Source organism: Phoca vitulina, unplaced genomic scaffold (assembly GCF_004348235.1).
Source record: "Phoca vitulina isolate PV1807 unplaced genomic scaffold, GSC_HSeal_1.0 scaffold44, whole genome shotgun sequence".
Taxonomy (NCBI): Eukaryota; Metazoa; Chordata; class Mammalia; order Carnivora; family Phocidae; genus Phoca; species Phoca vitulina.
Window position 1 is genome coordinate 2,293,422 of NW_022589747.1, and position 20,816 is coordinate 2,314,237.

A 20,816-nucleotide genomic window follows, 5' to 3' on the forward strand; every position below is an offset into this window, starting at 1 on the left:
CCACCCAGGTGCCCCAATGAGCATTTTTTAAAAAAGATTTTATTTATTTATTTATTTATTTATTTATTTATTTATTTATTTATACAGAGTGATCAGGGGGAGGAGCAGAGGGAGAGAGAATCTCAAGCAGACTCCACACTAAGAGCAGAGCTGGATGCTGGGCTCGATCTCACAACCCTGAGATCATGACTTGAGCTGAAATCAAGAGTCGGATACTTAACTGACTGAGCCACCCCAACACTCCTGATGAGCATTTTGACATAGAAAACAACATGCAATAAACAACTGTGAGCTTACATTATTCTGCAGCTACCAATAAAATAGATTTTTAAGAAGATATACCCTTTCTTCTCCTGGCTAAGACCCTTGTTCTCCAGGGATCTGCTTTTTTGGTCTACCAGGTTTTGTTTCATTTCTTCCTTCTTTTGTTTGAAAATTTCTTTTTTTTAAGTCAATATTAGTCCTTCATTTATTTCTCTAAGCGTTGTGTACTTATTTTTATTTTTTAATCCTCTTTTTAAATATTTTATTTATTTCAGAGAGAGAGAGCAGGAGCACGTTTGGGGTGGGGTGGCAGAGAGACAAGCAGACTCCCTGCTGAGCACAGAGCCTGACGTGGGGCTCAATCTCAGGACCCTGAGATCATGACCTGAACTGAAACCAAGAGTCGGACACTTAACCAACTACACCACCCAGGAACCCTTCATTTTAGATTATTATTATTAAATTAAAAAAAAAAAAAACCACTTAGTTTAGAAATCCCTCCTGTTGGTGAGGCTCTGTTGTAAAGAGTATGCCCCCTGATGGAGAGGGGGCAGATGGAGTCCTGGGGGAGGATGTCTAGGGAAGAATTGTCCAGACCTTTTAGCTGCTCCCTGTTGGATATGTAACAAGGATGGGCAAAAGCGGAAATGAACATGTGCCCTGGGAGTTGAAATAAATCAGCTCAGTCAATAACAGGGGTAAACCAAGAGAGACCAGACAGGCAGGAGAGGTTCAAGGGCTTTGAGAAATCAGAATTTGTACTCACATGCATTTTTTTCCTTTTCTCAAAATATTCCTGAGCAGGAGCTATCTATATAAGATATATCTATAATAAGATGTCTATATACATGATACATAATATATAAACTCTTATATATGATATAATAAGATATATGTAATAAATAAGGATATCTATATATAGATAGGCGTATAAGATATATGTAGGAAGGGAGCCTGGGTGGCTCAGTAGGTTAAGCTCTGCCTTCAGCTCAGGTCACGATCTCAGGGTCCTGGGATTGAGCCCCACGTCGGGCTCCCTACTCACTGGGGAGCCTGCTTCTCCCTCTCCTTCTACCCCACCCCCTGCTCATGCACTCGCTCGCTCTCTCTGTCTCTCTCAAATGAATAAATAAAAAAATCTTTTAAAAAAGATATATGTACGATCTACATTTTATCTAAACATCTACAAATAAAACCGCATAAAATGTGCATCAAGTGGAATTGTGTGTGAGGACATTTGGATCCTTCTAAACTCTCGGAACTGTTATGGCACAGAAAGCCCACCGTGATAAAGGGTAGGAAATGAGATCTGCTCGTTCTCAGCTGATTACCCTGCCTCACCTTTTCATCTGCACTGCGCCCTACCTAGATTCTTATTTGACCTGACATCTGGAAACACTGCTTTCAAGCACACTCCGGAAGCAAGAGCTACGGTCTCTCCACCCAGTCCCAGCCCCGGCACCTGTGCAGATCCCCAAGCCAGCCAGGCTGGAAGTCCGCACTGAAGTCAGGTGTTTGGCAGAAATCTGAATGCACTTCCCCAGGAACATGGCCAAACTGTCTCTCCATTTACAAACACAGAAATGCTCCTGAAAACATAGGGTATGAGAAAGCACGTTTACATGACCATTTCACTATTGATACACAGTTGGCAGAAATGGCTCTTGGCTGTTTTGTTTTTTTTAAATTTTATTATGTTATGTTAGTCACCATACAGTACATCATCAGTTTTTGATGTAGTGTTCCATGATTCATTGTTTGTGCATAACACCCAGTGCTCCATGCAGAACATGCCCTCTTTAATACCCATCACCAGGCCAAGCCAACCCATCCTCCCACCACCCTCCCCTCTAGAACCCTCAGTTTGTTTCTCAGAGTCCATCGTCTCTCATGGTTCGTCTCCCCCTCCGATTTCCGCCCCCCTTCATTTTTCCCTTCCTTCTCCTAGGCTCTTGGCTGTTTTACTTGCTGTTTTTTAGTTTTGAAGTCGATTTAATTTTAAAGTTTTTTTTTTTTTTCGCCATCTGGACACCCAATGTGGGGCTCAAACTTGCCACCCCACATCAAGAAGAGTCTCGTGCTCTTCCAACTCAGTCAGGTGCCCCTATTCGTCCTCTTTTTTAAAAAATGCATGAAACAAACGGGAGATTGACAAGCAAATCTTCCTGACAAGATCTGACAAGAAACTTCCCGGGGTGGAGCTCCTCGGGGACCAGGAGGCCGCCCCGCCCCGCCAGCAGCGCGGCCCCGCCCCCGCCAGCGGCGCCCCGCCTCCCCCGGCCCCGGCTCCGCCCCCGCCTGGCACCGGCTCCGCCCCCGCCTGGCCCCGCCCCCGCCCCCGCCCCCGCCTGGCCCCGGCTCCGCCCCCGCCTGGCCCCGCCCCCCGCTCCCGCCTGGCCCCGGCTCCGCCCCCGCCACCGCCCGGGCGGTTGACTGGCGCCCGTGCTCCGCCCCTGGCTTTGATTGGTCGGCCGCGTCCCCGCAGGCTTTCCCGATTGGCTACGGGCCCTCCCGCCGCGCCCGCCGGTTGGCCACCGAGCCGTTTCCCGGAAGACGCAGGTTGTTGCGGTTCCGCATCCGCTGGGAGTGCGAGGTGGGCTCGGCCCCCAGCGGCGGCGGGTAGAGTCGGCTCGGGCGGTGCGGGCCGCACTCACGGAGACCCTCGGCAGACCGGTGAGCGGGCGGGGGGCGGGGGCCATCTGTCACCCCGGGCCCGGAGAGCAGCCGGCCCCCCGCGCGAGCTGCTGCCCCGCGGTGACCCCGCACGGACGTGCCCCTGCTGTGTACCCACGCTCATCCGCTGTGCCCTGCTGTGTGTCCGCGTGAACGTGCCCTTCCTCATGCTCGCGTGCGTGTGCCCCTGCTGCACACCGGGCGTGGCCGGGCGCCTGCTGCATACCCGCGTGGTCGAGCGCGCCTTCCTGAATGACGAGACGCCTGCGTACCTGGCAGGTGGAGGTGGACGGAGGGAGGAGGCCGTCGGAAGTGGCCTTGGCAGCTCAGCCCCGGCGGCGTTCCCTGCCCCCCGAGAACAGCCGGCCCCGCGTGGCAGCCCCGGCATGAGGAACACAAGCAAGGAGCTGCACGGCGCGGCGAGCCGCTATGCTCCCTGCGGTGAGTGACCCGCGAGGGGCGCCCGCGTTTGCCCTGAGCCCGGCATCCTGATTCTGCGCCTGGGACAGGGGTGAAACGAACAGGCCCTCAAACAAAGCCGCTGCTGGGCCCCAGGGTCGAAGCAGCTTAAAGGGAGATGGGAAAAGAAAAGGAAACACAAAAACAAGCAAACAAACGAAAACCAGCCAGTCTTCTTTATGGTCAACAAAAAGAAAACCAGGCTTCCTATTGTTGCCTCCGCTGTTGGAGGATATAGGGTCTCTGAAATTGTCCTGTAATAGTTGGACCCTAGGTAAGCCTCAGCTGTTTCCCTGAATGTAAGCACTTGCTTTCTCAGCTGCATCCCAGAGCATGTCACGATCTATCTTCTGCCCGTAATTTATGCCCCCACCAAGTTAACCATGTCTGGGGCTTTAAGTGGCTGGACGCCGAGAAGAAGAATTGGGTGGAGGGTCCTGTGGGGCAGCTGGGCAGAAGGGAGGGAAGGAGAGCTGGATGCTCTGGTCTGTGTGTGCCTCTTGTCTTGATTCCTCTCCTTCTTGTGAATGTGGGAAGAAAGGCTGGAGAAGGGGGGTTTGGGTGCTCCCCTGGGAGCCGCGGGGTGGAAGCTGGTGGGCACCTGCCGCGCTCACATCCGCTCAGAAGGGTAACGGAGCCTGGCCTTCTCATTCCTAAATGAGCTTGTCCAGAGCTCCCACTGCCATTGGCGAAACCGTGGCTGTGCTGGGAACTGGGGGGGGGGGGGGGGCTGACCGGGTCCCCTTCTCGGCCGTGGGCTCTCAGCCTGTGTGTGACTTCTCCCAGCCTTAGTGGCCTCCCCTCTGTACACGACACCAGTGGACACTGACAAGGGCCAGACGCTTCTGTACACTAACATTTAACCTCAAAACAACCTGACGTGGTATCACTCACCCCGCTTTATAGACGTGGAAGCTAAAGCACAGAGAGTTTTAGGAAGCTGCCCGAGGTCACACGTCTCCCGGGGCTCCTCTGCTCAGGCTCTGCAAGGCTGCGGCGTCCCAAAGGCAGGAGCGTGGCCACCAGCCTTCGGGAGCCTCGGGCTAAGTGGGCATAAAACACCGCCTTGTGACTAGAGATCCGAGAGCCCCAGAGTCCCTCTCAGCCTGTCTCCTTATTGATAACGTAAGGATGCCGGTATCCTGCAGGTGAGGAGGCGGGGAAGCCACATCAAGAAATCTGCGTGGGGTTGGGGGGGCGCCTGGGTGGCTCATTCGGTTAAGCCTCCAGCTGCTGGTTTCTGCTCGGGTCGTGATCTCAGGGTCCTGGCATCGAGTCCGACACCTGCTTCCGTGCTCACGGGGAGTCTGCTTGACATTCTCTCTCTCCCTGTGCCCCTCTCCCCCACCGCCTAATGGGCTTGCTCTCTCTCTGTCAAATAATAAATGAATCTTAAAAAAAATCTACGTGATACCCAGTGCTCCTGGTAAAAATGAAACAAACAAAAAGAAATCTGCATGGTAGTAATTGATCACAGTAGTACTGATAGTAATTACTGGACAAGTACCAATACTTTCTAAGCGATAGGAGCTACAAGTCAGTTCTCATTCCTCCCACCCGGTGTGTGTGCGCATGTGTGCCTGCGTGAGCTTCTCTGCACACAGTTACAGATGCCTGGAGTAGAGGTCAGTGCCTCCCGAAGCTCCGGTAATGAGAGCTGGGAGGTACACTGTTCTCTGTGGATTAATTAGTAATCAAAACACAGAGGAAAGATAAAGCAAGAAGTGCATGCCTTCCCTCTGTAAGGGAAAATATTTGAACTGACTGTGTTGAGAGTAGGAAGCTGCTTAGCTCTTCCTCCTAATGCTTAAATTACCTGTGAGCTTCTGCCCCCATTCTTAATGCTTTTTTTTCATTCTCAAAAGTATAATGTTGATTCAGCTAATTGCTGTGAGTTAGATATTCAGATATTTTGTTACTTAAATATCATTCGTTTTCATGCAGTGAACTCAGCTTTAGTTGGAAGTAGAAATTGGATGTGTAAGCTTTTACCTTTAGAAGACAGTTGTTCATGAGATCCTTCTGTGTTACATAAATTAATTTTTTAAAAGATTTTATTTATTTATTTGAGAGAGAGAGTGAGCAAGGGGAGGGGCAGAGAGAGAATCTCAAGCAGGCTCTGAGCTGAATGCAGAGCCCGACATAGGGCTCAGTCCCAGGACCCTGAGATCAGGACCTGAGCTGAAACCAAGAGTTGGACGATTAACCAACTGAGACACCCAGGCGCCCTCTACATAAATTAATTTATTCAGCACAGTTTTTCTATGCTCCTACCATATCAGAGTTCTCCAGAGCAACAGAACCAACAGTGCATCTCTCTATCATCCATCATCTATCAATCTATCAATCTAATCTATCTATCAAAGGTTTATTCTAAGGAACTGGCTCACATGTGTGGCTGGAGACCCAGAGAAGAGCTGATGTTGCATCTTGAGTCCGAAGGCCATCTGGAGGCAGACCCCCCCCATCCCCCAGAGACCTCAGTCTTTTTCTCTGAAGGCCTTCAACTAATTAGATGAAGCCCACCCACGTGATGGAGGGTGATCTGCTTTAATCAGAGTCTACTGATGTAAATGTTAGTCTCACCTAAAAATGACTTCAGAGAAGTCCGAGTGTCCCCGATCTGTTCCTTCTGTGGGATCATAGTGGACACCAATAACTGCAGGTCTGGGGTTCGGTGTCCACCTCTCCCTTCCAGCAGGGGCAGGTGGTCCCAGAGTGGCCTGCAGGGCTGTCCTGGTTGCCCTCAGCTCCTGTGCCCACTTAGGGGCCCCATGGCTCTGCCGATGCCACATTCACTGCATTGCCTGTGACCCCTCTGTCCATGGGGCGCAGAGCAAGGAGGGGGAGGAAGGGCAAACAGCAGGCTGCCTTACTCTCCCCTCCTTCATCCTTCCCATGTTGCCCCTCCTGCTCATGGGCCCCGCCCACAGGAGTGGCCTGCCCTCCGTCTGAGCTCATCATCCCCCCCCCCCCCCCCCCGGAGCCCGACTCAGCGACGTCCCCCACCCGTGGCCCGCAGTGGTTTCCCATCACACCTGGCTGTCCCGCTGAGATCCTGGCCTCCTCCCATCTCCTTGCACTTGGGACCTCTCACTCGGTCCCACTGTGGCTTCAAGCACAGGCTGTGGGTGCAGAGGGGTGGGCCGATGGAGGTGTGCGGGCTTCACGCAGGGAGGTCCCCCGATGAGGCTTGCCCTGCCTCTTTCTGCTCCTGCCAGATGGCTGTTGGTGCTGCTTCTGTGGTGGACCGTGTGTCTCAGCGTCGTTCAAGTGCTGAGGTCAGCAGATCTGGGCCAGCCTCGGTCACATGCCCCCCACACTAGCCTGCAATGCTGTGAGCGATTTGGGATTTTTCGGGAATGTGTATTCCCCAATATATCCAGAAATGCAGGTTACTCCCAGTTCCGTGGAGGAGAGAGAGCACAGGACACACAGACACAAGGGGATTGGGACACCTTGGAGGAGGCCCTGGTGCCACCGCTTTGGAGCAGAGGTGCAGCCTAGGGCAGAGGAACAGCAGGGCCTCATAGAAGGAACTCTTCCTTCTGGCGGGACCAGCGCACGGCATGCTGGTGGGCTTAGGAGACTGATGTCTACAAGCTCATTGCAGCTGTTCCAAAGGGGGTGGAGGTTTCTCCCGTGCTGATGTCCTGTGGTGACGTCTCCCATGCAGATGCCTTGTGTTAGGTTCCCTTGTGCTGATGTCCTGTGGTGACGTCTCCCATGCAGATGTCCTGTGGTGGACCGACTCTCTTGTGCTGATGTCCTGTGGAGGCTGAGATGCTCCCTCTGCTAGGGCTATGTGGTAGGCAGTGCAGCAAGCCAACCTGAACTCTGTGTAATAAGTTGGCCCTTGGCCTCCTCTTCTCTAGACTGGTATTACGACCTTCCCATGAAGCAGTCCGACAAGCCCATGGACGTCCCACCGGCCTCCCAGATCCAGGGCCTCAGTGATCTGAGGGAGCCTCCCAACAGGAACATGCCTGGGCTGCAGAGGTATTGGATAAAAGAAACAGACTCGGAGTACGTGAAGCTCGCGAAGCAAGGCGGCCAGCCCGGTAAGCACCCCATGCACGCCCCAGTGTCTCTACTGCATGGGTCAGGGGGATTGGGTGGTTTTGGTTCTCATGGCTTCCATGTGAACATACCTGTAACATCTATGAGTTCCGCCCAAGGCCAGTGGACATCGAGGGTCACAACACAGCCTGGGATGTGTGTGGCCTGCAGGATGTCTACTTTTTACCGCAAAGACTGAAAAGACAGAAATTGCAGAATTGGCTTGTGAGCGACACCGTTGCAGGGTCCCTGCCCCCATCCTGTGGTCCAGGTGCAGAGGGTCTCCGGAAGCTGTCCACCTCCCCAGAGAGTCCATGCCTGCATTTCTGTGGCCTCGCTGGGGCAACCAGTTCGCGAGCTGGTGGAGCGCGGGGTCCTGTGGTTTATGCTCATGGCCCTCGTCCCGCGTGTTCGTGTGGTTTCAACACTGAGGCCACAGATGAGTTTCGGCGGCGATGCTGATGAGCATCCACCTTGGTCCACGGTTTAACCAAGAACGTGCTGCCTGGTTGTACTCATACAGATCGCTGATGAGGGGCAGGGCTCAGCCCCTGTGGGGAGGGCTGCTGAGAGCCACCGCCTTTCCTGTCCTGTTTCCTGGCCACCATACTTCCCCGGGAGGTTGTCACGGGCAGTGGGAAACAGCACGGCAACACCTGGGCTTGGATGTTCAAGAGCCCAGAACGCACCGTCCTGTGCACTCCCAAGTCAGGCCCAGGACAGGACCCGCAAGGCTCCTCCACTCTCCTCCCCGCTCCCCAGCCTCGGGTTAAGAGAAAGCTCCTGGGATAGCGGGCAAATTCTAGATGGGATCTGCAAGTTAGCTAAGAGGATGGCATCAGCACTGACTTCCCGGTGTGGATCCGGGCACTGTCATTATGTAACACCTGTCTTCTGGAACCTTCCACCCAAGTCCAGGGGGCAAAGGGGCCTCAGGTCTGCAAGAGGCTCCCAAACTGCTCCCCAAACAGTAGTAACAGTGATGTACTAATGAAGGGGGGAGGGAGGAAGAAATGAAGCAGATGTGAGCCTCTGGGGAGGCTGGGGAGAGGGTGCAGGGGGTTTCCTGCTATTCTTACAACTTTGCTGTTAGTCTGAAATATTGCAAAATCTAAAGCGAAATACAATGTTAAACATTTCCTACGGATGGTAAGAACTCAGTGCCTGCTAGCTCATGAGCAGGCAGGGCCGGACGGTCCCGCCAACCCCGCCTGCCGGCCCCCAACTATGACCAAGACCATGGAGGGGGCACCGGAAGCCTCAGAGCAGGCAAGTGGCCCGGGAGCCAGGTGGGTCTCAGAGAAGGAGCCTCGTGTTCTGTCCCTCTCCGGGGGCTCCAAAGGGGGAGCCCTGATTACCATCTTCCCTCACCCACGTCCCCTGGAACCTGGAGGAGCAGCCTGTCCCCAGAACGCTGTGGGAGGTGAGGGACAGCTGCATGGTGGCAGACATGTGGGGGTTGTTGAGGGGGCCACCAGCAAGCAGCCTCCCCCGGGACCTGAGGGGTTTTGTCCCCACAGATGTCCCCCTGGAATGGAATCTCGGGAGCAGGGCAAGATCTGGGCTCAGAGGGGCACGAAGGATGCCCCTCCTAAACACCAAGCAGGACCTGCACGTCCCCACCTGTGCACCGGGGCGCGGGGAGCCCAGAGGCGACCCTAGGAGAAGTCCCAGTCCCCGCTTCCCAGTAAGCTGCCTTAAGCTGCTTGCGACTCGCGCTGCGTGCTCACCTCGGCGTCTTTTTGGCTTTGAGATCTGCTGAAGCACGTCGTCCCCGGGACCAGGAAAGACTCCCCCGTGGCCTACTGCTTGCCGGATTGGTACATCCACCACAGCAAGCCGCCCACGGCCGAGCAGAGACCGTGAGTATCTCGAGGCCACCTGGCTCGTCTTTACAGGGAGAAAGTAGCTCACTCTGCATTTACGTTTTTCTTTAAGTGTATCTTTAAAAATCTTTAAAGATTTTACTTATTTATTTGAGAGAGAGAGAGCACAGAGGGAGAGGGAGAAGCAGACTCTCCGCTGAGCAGGGAGCCCTACACCGCTGGGCTGGATCCCAGGACCCTGAGATCATGACCGGAGCCAGAGACCAGCGCTTCACCGACTGAGCCCCCCAGGCGCCCCTCACTCTGCATTTTAAATCAACAGATCTTGAATGGGGATGCTGAGAGTGGTACAACAGCCAGCAGTGGGTCAGGGGGTGCAGGGAAAGGGATCACAGCACAGGGGTCCCAGGGCTGGGCCTCTGGGGCTGCTTCGGGGACACGGCTTCAAGCTTTGTCCTGTGTTTCCAGGGCCGGTGGCCGCATAGACCTCCTAGAACCAGCGGCTGGCAAAGCGTTCTTCGCCCCAAAGGACGCAGGTGCCCTGCGAAGCCAGAAATGCAGGGAACCCCAGGTCCCTGTGGTGATTATAGAGCTGTGGGGAGCCACCGTCCCCCAGAATGTAAATTATGGGGGTTCCTGGCTCCCCCCCGTAACTTATTTTTTATTTATTTATTTATTTTTTTAAAACATTTTTATTTCTTTATTTGAGAGAGAGACAGAGTGAGAGAGAGAGCGCAAGAGGGGGTAGGGTTAGAGGGAGAAGCAGACTCCCTGCCGAGCAGGGAGCCCGATGTGGGACTCGATCCCGGGACTCCGGGATCATGACCTGAGCCGAAGGCAGTCGCTTAACCAACTGAGCCACCCAGGCGCCCTCCCCCCCTGTAATTTAAAGCTCCCACTCGGCCAACACAGCTGACCTCTGATTTGAGCAGAGCAGAGAGGAGAGAGAAGAGGGCAGGAGAGGGCCTGCATGCCCCAGGGGGAGCTTCCAGAGACCCAGTGCCACAGAGGGGGGGTGGTTGGGGAGGGGGCCAGTGGGGCCGGGTTTCTGTGCTCTCTATCCATCCCGTGGCCTGTCCCTTAGCTGGACACGAGGCCAAGGGGTGCCCCACCGTCCTGTGGCTGTGTGGACACAGAAGGACACTGTGTGGCCTTCTGCAGAGCCCAGGAGGTGGCTGCTCCAGCTGTGGCCCGACCCCGTGGACTGGGCGTTCTGGGAGGGCCGGTAGGCATGTCCCCCTGCCTTCCTCCTGGCCCCGTGGACTGCCCCTCCCACTGTGTCCGTGGCTGTCCCCGGTGAGGAAGCAGGGAACACGGCTGTCCCTCCCATCCTGTGTGTCCTTGTCAATCTTCCAGGCCCCCTGGTGGCACTCCGAGGGCGCAGGGATGGGGGATATAGAGAGAAAGGTTGGGAGCCCAAGAGCCACAGTGGAAATTGTCCCTTCTGCGGTGAGTTCCAGCCCTCCCTTCCGGGCTCTGGGGCTTCTCCCTGCCCACAGAGAGCCCTAAACATAGGAGGGCTGGCTCCACCGTCCCTGACCGCACCTGCAGGCTTCTCTTCCCGGGCATTGGGGTCACGTCCCGAGCCTGCGTTCCCAGCCTCTGACTTCTGCTCCCTGGCCTCTCCACCGGCTTCCTCAGGGGCCTCCAGCCTGCTTCCTTCCTCCCTAGGTGTCAGGGTCAGTGGGAGCCCCCTTTTCTCTCTGTGCTTCCTAGTGCTCTGCTGATTCCATCTGCATCCCTCCATTCCCCTGCTCAAGCAGCCCAGGCATCCAGGAGGGCTGGCCCTCCCTCCCCTCCCCCCAGCTGCTGGCCGGCACCTTCCCCCTGCCCCTCACTGCTGCCAGGATAAAGTCCCAGCCCTTAGCCCTTAGCCCCTGGGCAGTGTTGGGGGGGTGGTGACATAGGAGAATGCAGGCAGATGCACATCCCCCACCCCCAGCCCTGCTCCTGGCCTGAGTGCTTTCCAGTGGAGACAGGAAACCAGGCCGGAAGTTTAAGTACTACATTGAAAATGACCATTAGGGACACCTGGGTGGCTCAGTCACTCGAGCATTCGACTCAGGTCATGATCTCAGGGTCGTGGGATCGAGCCCCGTGTTGGGCTCTGCACCCAGTGCGGAATCTGCTTGGGATTCTCTCCCTCCCTCTTCCACTCCCCCTGCTTGTGTTCCTGCTCTCGCTATATCTCTCTCTGTCAAATAAATAAATAAATAAATAAATAAAATCTAAAAAAATAAAAAATAAATAAAAAAATGACCATCAAACAGAAAACAGGAAAAGGGTATTATTGTTTTGAAATGACAGTGTGAAATGGTAAATGTTGAGGGGGGTCTAGGTATTTTAAGAGGACAAAGTAGTAGATGATATAACAAATAATTTGTTTATAATTTATCTGCTTCAATAATTTGTAATTTAATATACTCTCATTTTACTGAGAATGGCAACCTGTGATTTCTGACTTGGCCTCCCAGTTCTGGGAAGCAGGCCCTGGGAAGCGTTAGCTGTTCATTCAGTGGAATGAGGACGGATGGTCTGCAAGAGCTGGTGTGGGAGGAGGAAAGAGATGGTGTTTACTGTGTGAAAGCAGGGAGAAGGAGGAGGGAGAAGGGAAGGAAGGGAGGAGGGAGAGGGGAAAGAGGGAGGGGGAGGGAAGAGGGAGAGGAGTAGAAAGGATGGAGGAGGGAGGGGAGAAGGGAGAGGAGTAGGGAGGAGGGAGGGGAGGAGGGAAAAGAGTAGGAAGGATGGAGGAGGGAGGGGAGGAGGGGGGAGGAGGGAGAGGAATAGGAAGGATGGAGGAGGGAGAGGGAGGAGAGAGGGAAGAGGGAGAGGAATAGGAAGGATGGAGGAGGGAGAGGGAGGAGAGAAGGAAGAGGGAGAGGAATAGGAAGGATGGAGGAGGGAGAGGAATAGGAAGGATGGAGGAGGGAGGGGAGGGAGGATGAAAGAGGGAGGGGAGGACAGAGAGGGGAGGAAGGGGCATCCGGTTGGAGCTCTTGCACCTGTCTCTGCAGGATGCCCGCCGTCTCCATGCCGAATTACATGGTTTATGAAGAGTTTAACGCCGATCACACCAACGGTAACTACGAGTCCAGAAGAGGGCCTTTTGACCATGATGTGAAAACGGTTTGGCAAAGGGAGGCGGAGGAACGCGAAAAGAAGAAAAAGGTGAGGGGCGGGCGCCCGCCGGGCTGCGTCACCGTGCTTGCCACTCCCCGGATAAGCTGACTCTGGGTGTCTTTAGAGAGAGAGCGCTTGTGTGGGAGGGAGGGGCAGAGAGGGTCTCAGGCAGACTCCCACTGCGCAGGGAGCCCTACAGCTCCATCCCACGACCCTGACATCAGGACCTGGGCCCAAACCAAGAGTCGGCCGCTCAACCCACAGAGCCACCCAGGCGCCCTGGCTCTGTATGTTAAATTTGAATCAACTAAAAGGCAAGAGGCCATGATAATACTACTTTTTTTTCTTTTTAAGAGTATTGATTCTACAAGATTACCTTGTACTAAGTGAGTTTTAACTAGTTAGGCCATGGTGTGGCCCTTCTCATTCAGCATGTATAGGAAGGACATTTTTTATTTACTCATTATCCAGTCTCTAAATGTGTCTTTAAGTGAAGATTTCCCTGGAATACTCTTTTTTTTTAATTAACAGTTCTTTTTTATTTTTTAAAGTTTTTATTTATTTATACTTTTTTTTTTTTAAGATTTTTATTTATTTATTTATTTGACAGAGAGAGACAGCGAGAGAGGGAACACAAGCAGGGGGAGTGGGAGAGGGAGAAGCAGGCTTCCCGTTGAGCAGGGAGCCTGATGCGGGGTTCAATCCCAGGACCCTGGGACCATGACCTGAGCCGAAGGCAGATGCTTAATGACTGAGCCACCCAGGTGCCCCTATTTATACTTTAAAAGAGCAACTATGAACTGGAGGGCCATCTCTAGCTGGTGGCCTTGTGATTGGGATGTCTCGATTCCAAGGCCTTCCGATCCCCAGGCTGGAGCCCCACTGTCCAGGGCTGAGCATTGCCCACCGAGGCCCCAGCACTGAGGTCTTAGCTCTTGGGACACAGGGAGAGAAACAGTGGGTCTCCTGGCCTGAACCGTCTGTGCCTGACTCCCAAGCTTGGCTTCTCAGTGTCCTGCTTTGAGGAGAAACGCTGATTCTGGGGACTCCAGCAGTTGAACGCCACATAGAATGTCAGGTGTCCTGCCACGGGCTGCGTGGTTTTCCTCAGAACACCCCCAACCTCCAGCCGTGGTGCCACCTTCGGTTCCTCTGCACGATCAATGAAACGGACTGTTTTTAGGACCAGGTCCGTGTCTTGGTGATACGTAAGCACCTACACCGTCGATTGATAAGGGGGATCTTTGGGAGTAACCACAGCCACAGTGCACATCTAGGGAACCTTTGGAATGCTAAATGCTGTACCAGCCCCAAACCCCGTGGGCTTTCCGAGCCACGGACCAAAGCTCTGCGGGGCTGAACCCAGGGCAGGAAGCAAGCCTGTGTGGGCCGCCATGCTTAAGGAGGCAGGGTGCCAATGGGCTGTGGTTAAAGACACCAACATGGCGGACGATTGAGTTACAGGAATGAGGCGTGGGGTGCCAGCCGGGGACGTGGGCACCCCTTTAGGGGGGGTTCGGATAGCCTGGACTTATCTTCACCTGCTTCTGCACACAGCTCATGGGAAGCACAAATTGCACAGAACTTGGGGGGAGTTCTTGTGTTATTTTCTCCCTATGTCCCACGGGACCTTTGGCACAACTAGAGTGTGAACTTGAACGTGGATGGAAGCGTGCACAATATTAAGCTACGATTTGATGGGCGTCCGGCCCCAGCTCTCCTGAGTGCTTGGCTGTCCCACCCCATGTCCCCCAGGCCCCCCCATGACTGGGCCTCAGGGAGCAGAGCGGGGACACGGAGCTTCCCCAGCTCTGGCCCCTCACTTGGCACGTGGCAGACACGAGACCATATTTAGGGCAGTGTTCCCCGTGGATGACCAGCATTGTGGGGTCTCACTCACCTCCAGAGTGATTGGGCTGGAGCGGGTCTCCGCTTTCTGAAAGGCCACCTTCTCCCCCCGGTAAATGCCGACGGTACCTCTGTGGGCTCTGTGTGCTTGCTCGGTTTTTTGCTCTTGGTTATTTTTCTTCTGTTTTTCTGTAGCATTTTCCCCGATTCTGTTATGCTGTAACTTAGACGCAGGAAATCCGCATTCTTACTGAGCACTGTTCTGTGGGTTTCGACAGGCACGTAGCCACCACAAGCCATGAAGGCCCAGAGCTATTCCGTCGCCCCCAAAGGTCCGATCCCCTTTGCAGCCAGGCCGAGCTGCCGCCGCGGAATCGCGGGTCATGTCTGGGGCGTGACTGTCGCGGGGGAGGCTTGCTGAGTTGTGTTTTCCCGTGGTTTTGGCCCAAAGAGTCATGACCCCGCCGCAGGGTCCTCCTGTCCCGTGTGTCCTGTCCCCTCTCTGGGACTGTCCTCCTTCAGCTTCTGAGCATCTGTCCCTCCACCACGGTTCTGTGTGCTTCTCACACAGGTGAGGCTCCCAGCCATTAACTCCAGGTACCCGAGCAAAGTGGGGACCCCGCTCAGCCCCAGAGACGCTGCAGGAGGCAGAGTCTCCTTCCCTCCCATGTAAGTGCACGGCAGTGCCCACACGTCTGGGGCGGGCTTGGGTTTGGGCTTTTTGGTCCTCTGTCCAGGGGACAAAGGGACAGTAATGACAGCAAGGCGCTGGGCTGATGGCCAAATGATGCCCGCTTCCCGGGAACACGTTTCAGTGATGTGACTTTGATGTCACACCCCCGTGGCCTGGCCTCGTCCCCTGGTGTCATCGTGTCCCCATGGGGCACAGCTGTCCCCCTTCCACGTCTGTGCCATGTGGGCACCCAACTTCTCCAACCAGCTGCCCTGTCCCATGAGCCTGTGTCCTGCCCGAGACACCCCCCCCCGGGGGAACCCCGTCCTCACCAAGGCTCACCTTTTATGTATTTATTTATTATTTTTATTTATTTATTTTAAGATTTTATTTATTTATTAGAGAGAGAGAAAGAGAGAGAGAGCACAAGCAGGGGGAGTGGCAGAGGGAGAAGCAGACTCCCCGTTGATCTGGGAGCCCGACGTGGTTCTTGACCCCAGGACCCTGGGACCATGACCTGAGCCGAAGGCAGACGCTTCACCGACTGAGCCACCCAGGCGCCCCAGATAATCTTTTTTTTTTTAAATGTATTTATTGAAGTCGTCTCTACACCCAGCCTGGGGTTGAACTCATGACCCCGCAATCAAGAGTCATGTGCTCCCCCTACTGAGCCAGCCGGGCACCCCCACAGCAGATAATCTTTAATGTCAAGGAAGAGCTAATCAAGAAAGTGACAATTTGGTAAAGAAATGGTAGAGCCCAAGCAACCGATTGTCACTTGGGGAAGGGCGCTGTTTTGTGAAGACGGTGTCCCTCAGAAATGCAGCATTATCCTCTAATTGGCTGTCATGAACAAAGGTCTTAGAAACAACTAAGCAGGCTCCCACCCGGTGCAAAGGGATGATTGGAAGTGTGTTTCCTTATGCTCAGAAAGAGGGACAAAGGGTGGTGCTCGGCTGCCCCATCGGAAGAGCATGCGACTCTTGATCTCGGGGTTGTGAGTTCAAGCCCCAGGTTGGGTGTAGAGATGACTTCGATAAGTAAATAAATAAAATAAACTTTTAAAAATGGAGGGAGGGGCACCTGGGTGGCTCAGTCGGTTAAGTATCTGCCTTCGGCTCAGGTCGTGATCCCAGGGTCCTGGGATCGAGCCCCGCGTCGGGCTCCCTGCTCTGCAGGGAGTCTGCTTCTCCCTCTCCCACTCCCCCTGCTTATGCTCTCTCGCTTATGCTCTCTCGCTCTCAAATAAGTAAATAAAATCTTTAAAAAAGTTTTTTTAAATAAAAACATTTTAAAAATGGAGAGAGGGACATCGAGATCGAGAGAGAGAGAGAGAAAGAGTTCCATTATGGTTTAAGGGACAATAACTCATCTCAGTTATTATCAGCACGCCCACTAAGACCTGGTCTGGACTATCATTAACCTTTCTACTGAGGTTTGACATTCATTTCTCTCTTTTTGAGGCCTGGTCAAAAAGCCAGTTCACCCACAAACTTTTCCAAACTTATCAGCAATGGGTACGGGGATGAGTGGCTACAGCAGCAAGCTGACTCAGAGAAGAGGACCCTGCAGACCTCCGGGGCAGGCCCCCCATCTCCATCCATGCAAGAGCCTGAAGGGAGCCAGGACGCGGGGTCGGACCCAGACCTGGAGGCGCCTGGGGGCGCCAAGGACGTTCAAGGTGAGTGCACCCCGCAGTCCCAGTTTGCTGAGGCTTCTGTTCCTTGAGATTTCTTGTCTCATTTTGGATCTCACACTGAGTAATCTAAAAACCATGGAAAATCCTATGGAAGTATGATGCTTACGGTGACACAGGAGGATCATACATGTTTCGCTCTCCTCTTTATTCCCATGAATAGCAGAAGTCATGATCTCCGTGGCTTTCCATTTTCTTCTTCTTTTTTTTTAAAGATTTTATTTATTTATTTGAGAGAGAGACAATGTGAGAGAGGGACAGAGAGCATGAGAGGGGGCAGGGTCAGAGGGAGAAGCAGACTCCCCGCTGAGCAGGGAGCCCAATGCGGGACTCGATCCCGGGACTCCAGATCATGACCTGAGCTGAAGGCAGTCGCCTAACCAACTGAGCCACCCGGGCGCCCCTTCATTTTCTTCCAACTGTCAAAACCTTTGATACTTCATTGGACCTACAGGATCCTGGCCCCTACGATATGTGAACTTCTGTGTAGGCGGCCGGTCCCCTCTGGGGCAGCTTCATAAAAAGCCCTCAGTTCTGTAAACAGAACTTGCACTTCAAACTTGAAATTATTCCATTACCCACGTTCCTTACATTTTATTCTTAAACTCTGAGTAGTTTGGAAGTAAGTGTGCCTGTCATTAGATGTTACAGATCCTATATTCGTTCTGATTTTTCCCAGTCCCAGTGACAGGCGGACTTAGTCTTATTTTTGGCCACGTCCGTCGTAAAGCCCGTCGACTACGGTGCTGACTTTCTGTGGCTCAGTGGTTATTGACCGTTTGTCCGTAGGCAGCTTGTTTTTTCTCTTGAGGCTTCATTTCTTTGGTTAAGAGGGAAGGAGGAGGTTACGTCTCTGCAAGCGTCCGAAACGCTGCATGTTGTCGTTTGTCAGCAAGGTCTCTGCCCGCCCTCCCAGTCCAGCCCCCAAATGACCCCAGCGAGGGGGATGGTGCCCGTGCACCTGCTCAGCACCGGCCCCACGCTGGCCCGGCCGCTCTGTCAGTGACACGTCCGTGTCCCATCTCCATTGTCATGACGGATGTGTGACAAGGTCGCGCTCAGTGTCGCTAAGAAGTGCACTTGTGAACATTTCCATGTTAATTGTGTTCTGTGGCTTCTTGTTTTAAGTGATACAGTTTTTTAGTCATTTTAAGTAATTATTAAAAGTACTAATTCTTTTAGTACCAACTCTGTTTTATTAAATTGAATAACTCACGTATTTGTTCTTTATGATAGATGCTCCTCCTCCAAGTGAGTATTTATAGAGAAACTGACTGCATCCAAATGTGAAAAGTGTCTCACACACACAAATATCGATGGACATAGTCAAATAGGAAGCTGAAGCCGCTGGGCAGCCCGAGACGTCCTTCCCCAAACTGCATGTATTCTAACTGCAAGCCGGACCTAATTTTTTAAATATTAGAGTCGTGGGGCACCTGGGTGGCTCAGTCGGTTAAGCATCTGACTTTTGGTCTTGGCTCAGGTCATGATCCCAGGGTCCTGAGATCGAGCTCCATGTTGGCCCCAGCTCAGCAGGGAGTCTCCTTCTCCCTCTCCCTCTGCTGCTCCCCCTGCTCGTGCTCTCTCTCACTATCTCTCAAATAAATAAATAAAACCTTTTAAAAAAGATTAGAGTCTTAGAAGCACAGTTTGGAGGTAGCAAGAGAAGGACCATGCATACTTGAGTATAAGGTTATTTTATTCTCTTATGATAAGACATACCTTGCTTTAATTCAGAGATGGGCATCTTATTACGCACTGTGACCGATGCGGGTTTCAGTGATCGAGCAGGACTGACCACACCATGGGGGGGCTCCAGCCCAGCATCTCACGCACCGTGGGCGCAGAGGCTCCCCGCCCACAACATTGCAGGATGAGCTTAGCTGCTTTCTCTGCACTGCCTTAAGCAGGGAGAATCTGCTTTACCACCAACGAAATGTATGATCTAATCAAGCAGTTATCATTTGACATTGGTATAAGTTTATAAACTTTCTATCAGGAAAAGAATCGTTGCATACGTTATGTAATTCATGTGTTTAAATTAGTGAAACTTGGGGTGCCTGGGTGGCTCTGTCGGTTGAGCGTCCGATTCTTGGTTTCGGCTCAGGTCGTGATCTCAGGGTCCCGAGATCGAGCCCTGCATTGAGCTCCGTGCTCGGTGCGGAGTCTGCTTGAGATTCTCTCTCTCTCCCTCTGCCCCTCCCCACCCCAAAATAAAGAAATCTTTGAAAATAAATAAATGAGTGAAACTGGCATGAGACACAGGATTGCTTTTGTTTGTTTGTTTGTTTTTGTTTTTTCCCTTATTGCAATTTTTGCTGCTGGGCTCCATGTTTCTGGCGTGCCGGAAAGCTAGCCTGTGGCCAGCGGCCTAGATTTCCAGTTTGCAAGAGCCAACACTGATGCCCAGGCAGGAGCCATGCGGTGCCCTCTGGGGCTGGGGAAGCGCAGGCACCCTGAGACCCCGTTGCCTCCCTCCTGCCTGCCCCCTCCCCGTCAGCTCCACTCAGCACACCGATGTCCGGCTCAGCCGGGCCTTTCCAGCACGTGCAGGCTCAGCCCAGAATTTGGTCGGGGCGCCTGCCTTGTCTAGCTGTGCACAAGGTGGAGATGGAGATTGCCCAGGTATGAACTGGGCAGGTAGGGAGGGCTGTGCATTTCATTGTCATGTAGACTTCAGCAGTAGTCCTGAAAAATAAGGACAGAAATATGCGCTTTCCGTCCCTTAAAATTAATAGGTTAAAATTCTTAATTCGTAAAAAATGTCGTCTTTATGTTTCTTTCCCCATCAACCCATCTCTTCCCTTTGCGTAGGAACCCCATCTTCATCGGCACCTGCGCCAGGAGAGCTCAACTAGACCCCCGCCTACTACGCACCTAGGATCACCTTCTGATGGCTGAATAGGATCTGACTACACAACTATATTTTTAGGGCTCCTGCTTTATTTTATGAACATAGATTCTTACGAGATAGCGTATCTTAGAGCCGATCTGACGTCACAGGTGCATAGACGGTGCACGTGTTGGGTGTTGCTTCCTGCGCCTCCCTGGGACGTGAAGCACTGCGTCTCCCTGGCCTGGGACGTCCCGGTGTCTTGGAACCACTTCCTCCCCGGCCCACCATCATCTGACCTCACCTGCTCCTCTGTGAGTCTCCGTCGGTGACATTTCGATTGAAATCAACTATTTGGACTCTACCTAGCAGAAACTCAAAGTCTTCCTTTATTTGGTCCTGTAATCTTTGTAGAAATAACTTTTCCCGTTTCAAAAAAATTTAACTCCAGATTATTGTGACATACTTTATATTAAGAAAAAGATTGATTTATTATGCCTTAAGGTTCTAAGCATTTAATCTAAAAGCATGGTAGCATTTGCCGGTTTAAAAGGTTTGCTAATATTTTTTGCATAAACTGAAATTTATAATATTACACACTTACTATTTAGTATCGTTTAGGTAAAACTATGTTTAATTTTAACACTTAGTAGTCAACAAAAATTCTTAAATAATCAGATTGAATTTTCTTATTTTATAAATTTTGCTACTGTTTATACATAAGTAATTAGGATGACAATGCAGCTTTATATTTGGTACATTTAATTCATGAATAAAATAATTTTTGCTGGAAGGTTTTCAGAAAGCCAAATAAGGTCTCAAGTATTTTTTTTTTTAATCAATTAATTTCTTTGAGAAAGAGAGACAGAGTGAATGAGCAGGGGGAGGGACAGAGGGAGAGAGAGAATCTCAAGCAGACTCCCTGCTGAGTGCAGAGCCCGACGTGGGGCTCAATCTCACGACCCTGAGATCATGACCTGAGCAGAAACCAAGAGTCAACACTTAACAGACTGAGCCACCCAGGCACCCCAAGTTCTCGGGTATCTTAACATCTCTCCCAGAATAAACTTACTATGCACTTACTCACCAAAATTTGAAGTTTTCAAGAACTGTGGTTCTTTAAACGAGATACTTAGCTGAGCATCTGTACTGTGAGCCACAGGCAAATGGGTGAGCGCGAGACAGGACGGAGGTCTGGTTGTGTTGAGTGGAAAGACTATATAGTCGACCCTTGAACAACCTGGACTTGAACTGTGTGGGTCCCCGATAGGTGGATAGTTCACAGAACAACACTCTAAATGTGTTCTCTCTTCCTTATGATTTTCTTAGTATAATTTTCTCTTCTCGAGCTCACTTTATTGTAAG

General features: G+C 52.4%; 1 protein-coding gene across 1 annotated transcript; it reads left to right on the forward strand.

Annotated features, from left to right (window-relative positions):
• Window positions 1–2,808: 2,808 nt before the first annotated feature.
• CUNH7orf57 (chromosome unknown C7orf57 homolog) lies at window positions 2,809–20,252 on the forward strand. Its single transcript, XM_032430606.1, has 8 exons — window positions 2,809–2,937; window positions 3,217–3,378; window positions 7,272–7,457; window positions 9,209–9,317; window positions 12,296–12,449; window positions 14,821–14,918; window positions 16,386–16,603; window positions 19,433–20,252. Exons 2-8 carry the CDS (start codon window positions 3,324–3,326, stop codon window positions 19,474–19,476), a joined length of 864 nt encoding a protein of 287 aa, XP_032286497.1. The 5' UTR covers window positions 2,809–2,937; window positions 3,217–3,323; the 3' UTR covers window positions 19,477–20,252.
• The last annotated feature ends 564 nt before the right edge of the window (window positions 20,253–20,816 follow it).

Coding starts and splice junctions, on each gene's coding strand:
- CUNH7orf57 (XM_032430606.1), top strand. CDS start 3,324: ATGAGGAACACAAGCAAGGAGCTGCACGGCGCGGCGAGCCGCTATGCT. Junction 9,318..12,295: donor CCCACGGCCGAGCAGAGACC/GTGAGTATCTCG, acceptor CTGTCTCTGCAG/GATGCCCGCCGTCTCCATGC. Junction 16,604..19,432: donor GGGCGCCAAGGACGTTCAAG/GTGAGTGCACCC, acceptor CCCTTTGCGTAG/GAACCCCATCTTCATCGGCA.